The following is a 6,269-nucleotide window of genomic DNA, read 5'->3' as shown; positions in this document are numbered from 1 at the left end:
TGACACTGAGGACTTGAGTAATGGTTGCTGAAAATTCAGCTTTGCAGTCACAGTAAATAAATAACATTAAAATTGAAGACAGTTATTTTAAATTGCAATAATATTTCAGAACATCACTCAAAATTACTGAATTTTTGATCAAATAAATGCAGCGTTGGTGGTAAGCATAAGAAAATTCTTTCAAAAGCATTCAATTTTTTTTTTTTTTTTTTAAACGTTTGAACAGTAGTTTACCACTACTGAATGATGAGTTAGTAGGCAGTTCACTACATTTTGAGACACTGCAATAATGGACGTTTGTGTGAGCTCTCTCAGGCTAAATCTGCATCTAGGCCCTGTTACCTGTTGGTGATTTTCTACAGAAGGAGGAAAAACCCTTCATACCATGGCTTCTTATAGCTGTGATGGCTGAATATAGGGGCAAAACAGGTGAGTAATGAGAGACAGAAATGTTATGTGACACATATTCAAAAGGAAATATGGAAAGTCGTGCATCTGTAACTCTGAAATCAGATACAAGTATTTTGTGTAACAGCAATAGAACATGTCAACATTGGCAGAATATTGTATGTGTGATCTTTTTACCACAAGATGGCAGTATCAACATATTAAATAAGCTATGAAAACATGTTGGCACTAAGGGGCGCCAGCTATCAGAGAAATGAACTGCATGCCAGTGGTCAGGGAACATGCTGTCTTGCAATATATTTCACTGCATGCCCACCATAGAGCTCTGATTCCACAGTTCACCGATAAGTCAATGGGGGAGAGTAAATTGAGTGTGCAAAGACCAGAGGTTGGAGAAAAACAACATATACCGAATGCCATAGTGTGTCTGACTCTGTGTGTATCCTTACCTTTCTTAGGTGAGCTGTGAGGAGATGTGGGAGGAGATGACAGCTGTGAGGAGTTGTTGGACACACTATCCTCTGTCTGTTTCTTGTGTCTCTCTCCTGCCTCCTCTGAAAGGGACAGTATCTTCTTTAGAGACTGTGGTGAGCTTGTGCCTGTGCAAACACAGTATGACGAAGCCTTATGATAACCATAAATATATATTGGAGGACCTGATTGTGTTCAAGTATCAAAATTACGTGGTCTTACCAAATGGCGGTAGGTCTTTGACCGGCACTTTCTTGCGAGATGGGTAGAGGGCAACGGCAGGCACTTGAAGCGCCTGGTTGGCTTTCTGAAGCTGCTGGCGCTGGTGAATGGCGGCCCGTGCGACCACGGGCGACGTGTCAGGTCTCTTCCGGTCCCCGGAACTCTTCGGCACTGTGAAATAGAAAGAAGCTATTTGTAAACAACAAGCTGAATTATATATCTGAATAATGAGGAAATAATAAATAATAACAATATACCAAGTAATTCAAAGAATAACCCACTAATGTCCAAAATAACTTTTTGCTTAAACTACTAATGGTGAATGAATGGTGGAAACATTTACTCACTCACTATAAATACTTCTTACTGGCCATGAAACTGTATTTTGCATTAGCATTTTTTTAAATATTTTTTTTACTTATGACCAACAAGCTGTGTGGTATGCAGCTTTTTAATGCGTGATAAAAATGTCTGTTATGTGTTCTTCACATGCCATTGTTTTTCTCCTATTGGTATTTGTGTGTGCGTGCTTGCACCCTACTCACATGTGTTGATTGAGGGCTCACACTGCATTGAAAGTGTCTGCAGGCTCTCCTCGTTTGTCTCCAGGGTGAGGTTGGACAGGTATTGTTTGACCTTGCGTGCCATCTGTGCATCCTCGTACAGCTTCTTGGCATTGAGAAAGGAACTCCGTCTGACCCGCTTCTTGTGCCCGCCTGTCTGGGTTACATCCAGGACGGCCGCATTGGCACTGCCCTGGCTGAGTGACCTAAACACACACACATTAGAGTTAAAGATGCAGTCGGCCTTTAATAGTGTGTAGTATGCTGATGCAGGATCAGATGCAGTCTCTCAGTCTTTTTGACATGCAGTAAGTTGCATTCCTTGCAGCTTTAGTACAATCCAAACACTCCATGCATTTCACATCTCAGCCAATCAGGCAGTTAAAATGCGATGCTATATAAAACAACAGAAGTATCGTACTAAAACTCTGCATGAGATTTAGGAAGAATCACTGATGATTTCCATTCCTTTTGGTCAAATATATATATTTTTACATTTCGGAGCAAAAGCATTTAACAATTTTTTAACCATTTATTTTATGCTTAAAGGTGATGTGCATAATTTCTGCACCTCTAGCATCATTAAAATCTTTGCATATTAAGCTAAAACAGGAAAAAGGATTTAACACACTTAAAACTCAAAAAAGGTCTTATAAAAGGTTTGCATCCATACACAATCTTAGTTTAAACAAATAATTATTTTTTAAATAATGACTAAAGAAAATAATTAAAAAGCAAATAATAAAAAATAAACTCACAACACTGCAAATACTTAGTAAAAGACGTGCAGCTATGGTAAGTAGTTTAGCTGGAAGGGGTACGTTAAATCACTTTTGCTAAAAGTGGATCATGGGACATCAAATCATTAAATGAACTGGAACCAAACAACTATAAATAAATTCATGCAAAACTGGTGGGGTCATGTTTGTGAAACATTCAAAATCTACGGTGGTAATACAACAGAAACATTAGGATGTATTTTAGAATGAGGTGAGTTTATTCAATGACCCTGAGTAGCAAAAGTGATGGTGGTCAAATGCTTGGATGGGATCCGTCAGAGCAGAAGCATTCTCAAATGAACCAGGAAAATAAAAATAAAGGATGGTGAGGAGCCAGCCCAAATTAAAGGAGGGGGCACACGTGAGGCCAAAGGTGAGAGTTCACCATACTCACCCTAAACTCCTCCATTTCTTCTTCCTGTAAGGGAGAGCCATGAATAGTGAAGCGTGGGGCAGAGAGGGTGGACGAAGAGAGAAATGGGGAAGAGAAAAGCCATTGAGAGAAAGAGAGGGAGACACACTTAGATGAGGAGAAACAGACCAAGGGTACCAAGGTGAGGTGCACCAGAGACCAAAAGAGAGACAATAACTTCTCTGACAATAATGCAGACAAAGAGTAACATACACAATGGTTTAACTCTCCTGTACGTAAACATCACAAACACTTCAAAAAACCTTAGTAAAAAGCCTGTGTGTGGAAGCGTGAGGTGAGAGCTGTACACATCGCAGTGAGTGAGCACTAAAAGCTACTCAGTGGTGTGAAGAGTCCAGTCTGGAAGAAAGGCAAAGAAGTCATTGTAGCAGTCAGATCAGGAAGGCACTCACCTGGTTCTGAACATCAGAGCTGGGTCCATGTTTACAGCTGCCATCCGGCCTACGTGTCTGATTTCTTTAGCAATCATCCGCAGCTTCTCAAAGTTCACCAAACCGTCCACCTTCGAGTCATTTCCTAGAGTTAGCAATAAAGAAAGGGCTCATATCATGCATTTTTTAAAATAACTTTTTTTTCCTCAGGTAAACTTATAATGTTGAAGTCATATTATAGGACATGACCATATTTTACACTCTTGTACTACTATCACTGCATCTGCATATATGCGCTGCGTCTTTAACCACTAACAAATAAACAAGCACCCTTTGCATGTGAAATAAGCATCCTTAAGTAACAGCTTCTTTGTAAACCTTAAATCAAATGCACCGCACAAACTATTAAGATCAGACAGACATAGTCACTGTCCTAATTAGAAATAGGGGAGTAACGGTTCACAAAATTCATGGTTCGGTTGGAGATTCACAAGGAAATGTTTATTAATTATTTATTAAAAAGAAATTTTATTTTTAAATAAGTGTGAGTTTTCCTACATCTTGAAACTTTTAGCTTTGAAGGATGAAATAATAATGTTTTGGTCATCACATTTAAATGTTATTTTAAATATGACAATATTTGAGTTTTGAAGTGCTTGAAAAAGATGTGTGACGTACTTGAAAGCATTTTACTATTCCTGCCAAACTTCCATGGTTACAGTTAGTGTTACTACATTAAATCCATGGTGAATGTTGCTGATTTGTGGACTTAAAGCCTTTAACTAGATCATTCATGGCACAATGTTTCTCCTGGTTTCCACGTCAGCGCTGGTTAATAACGGAGAAATTTGAATGTTTCTCACTAGATCTCGCAGCGATGTTATTAATTCATAGGCGAAATCAAATGCTTTCTTCACTGGATCTCTTAGCGCTGTGTAGTAACAGTGTGTCGCTTGATAAAGATCGGCTTGCGCTGCACTGACATCGGTCCAAACTGCACAAAATAATAAGTGGCGCAGTTTCGTTCCTTTTTCATTATGTTTGCCATTTGATATTGGGCAACGTTGTGGTGGTCGCACCAGCGCGACCGCTAACAAAATGTTGATCGCACTGGCAGGAAAAATGGTCCAGCGAATCGTTCGGTTTGTACTGCATACCGAATCGAAAGCCCCGTACCAAACGGTTCAATACGAATACGTGTATTGTTACACCCCTTATTAGAAACAGACTTCAAAGGATATGCAGAGTTGTAGGTGCTTTTCATGGAATATAAAGCTATTTTATCTATCCGACACAATCTCTTTATTTACTATTACTGACAAATTCTCAAAACCAAAACTAAGTGATGTTCAATAATAAACAAACATGGATACTATACATGTCATCACCTACATCAGTGAGAACTATCTTACCTTCATGCAGGAAGGTGAGATCCTTCTTGATTACAGGGAAAAGAGGGATAATGGGTGGTTGCAGGTTCTGGCTGTTAAGAAGGTTCCGGTACTTTGCCATATTCCTGGAGGGATCAAATAGGTCTTGAAGATCACTAAACAGCTTCTCATATTTACTGGGCAACTTCTCCCATGTGCCTCTCAGCCTGGACACCGGTGCCAAATTCAGACCACTGGAAAAGACGCACAACGGCATTGTTATTTGAGACACCAAAAGGTCTTCAATTTAACCCTACATTTTTTTACTCTTGAACTCAAGACTCATTTTACCTGATAATGGCAAACATGGAGTTGAAGTTCTTGCACTCGCGGCAATGCAGTGCAATTTTAATGAAGTGCTTGATGATCTTCATGCGTTTGAGCTGGTTGGGCTCACGCACCACTTCCGTGGCCACCCAGAAGGTCTCCCGATTGATGGCTTCCTCAAAAAGCTTGAGGCTGGGGGGCCCGGTAAGGCGAGTTTTCAGCTTAAACAGGTCATCAATGTACTCTGTGGGCTCGATGGCACAGAACAACTCGAAGGCGCGCATGGACAGCTGGGTCGCCACTTCCACCGTGCTGAGCTGCAGCAGGCTGATATGGCTCTCCCGTAGCAGTTCCTGGGCATCTTCATCCGAGCACAGCGTCTCTGTCTCCATGTTGCTTTTCAGGTAGTACCTACAAGTTAAATGGAGAACAGGCCAATGAGAGGAGAGATCAACAGGTGTCTTAAGTGATTTTCCTCTGAAAAAGAAAATACTTCAGAAATTGAACAAAATGGCCACAAGGGCTCTAAGGCAGCACCTGCCACTCAGCTGGATCCTGTCGGCCAGTTTGGAGAGTTGTTCAGGAAGTCGCCGCTGCTTGATAACACCCTCAGGAGTGACCGACACCTCACACAACGAATAGGCTTCAGCGGCAGCAGTCAAGGCAAACTCTCGAATGGCCTGAGCTACAACTTCTTTTGCTGTGGTGTCCTTCCCAATCATGATGTACCGACTTTGCTGGTCTGCCTTGAACACTCGCAATACCTGGTCTGACATGTCTAAAAAAACAAAACAAGAGAAATGACTCAGGCCCACACACTTATCCATTTCAATAATCAAGACCCAAGTATCAATCTTTATCTGGGTGGAAGTCCACTTATTGTACATTGATGGCCTGTTCCCCATGATCATTTTTACATTACTAATGACCATATGTCACTTTCATACTTAGAGTAAGTCCGAATCTGAACTGATCCACTTCTGGATCAGTTATTGATCAATGTAATCAATGTATGCATTATCTCTACATGAACCATTTGCCCCACTGTGTTCAACATTAACCCATCACCGGAAGCTTATTGGTGCATATGCATATTCAGAAGACACCTTCACACCAAGCAAACAAATCAACTTTCAATGTCAATCAATCCCATTCTGCAACAATAAGCGACATAAATCAGTGAATAAGAATCAATTAACTAAAGAATTTTGATGAATCCCACCAAATGCAAAGTGTTCACAGATTAAGACCTGATTGAGTCGCACCAAACGGTGCTACATAAAGAACTTTAGATAGCAAACTCATTGTTAAAATTGAGCAGACAA

The 6,269-nt window shown here is 40.5% G+C and overlaps 1 protein-coding gene across 1 annotated transcript in view; it reads right to left on the bottom strand.

Moving 5' to 3' along the window:
- Nucleotides 1-6,269, bottom strand: part of rapgef2b (Rap guanine nucleotide exchange factor 2b) — a 102,749-nt gene that overhangs the window by 5,262 nt on the left and 91,218 nt on the right. Inside the window, 9 exon segments of the mRNA XM_084132293.1 lie at nucleotides 343-408; nucleotides 858-1,007; nucleotides 1,102-1,272; nucleotides 1,647-1,870; nucleotides 2,838-2,861; nucleotides 3,269-3,392; nucleotides 4,660-4,871; nucleotides 4,969-5,355; nucleotides 5,482-5,722. Of these exon segments, the coding sequence (XP_083988419.1) occupies nucleotides 343-408; nucleotides 858-1,007; nucleotides 1,102-1,272; nucleotides 1,647-1,870; nucleotides 2,838-2,861; nucleotides 3,269-3,392; nucleotides 4,660-4,871; nucleotides 4,969-5,355; nucleotides 5,482-5,722 (1,599 nt within the window).

Source organism: Abramis brama, assembly GCF_963993115.1.
Source record: "Abramis brama genome assembly, chromosome: 13".
NCBI lineage: Eukaryota > Metazoa > Chordata > Actinopteri > Cypriniformes > Leuciscidae > Abramis > Abramis brama.
Note: the sequence above shows the minus strand (reverse complement) of the source record. Positions and strands in the feature narration are given on the sequence as shown.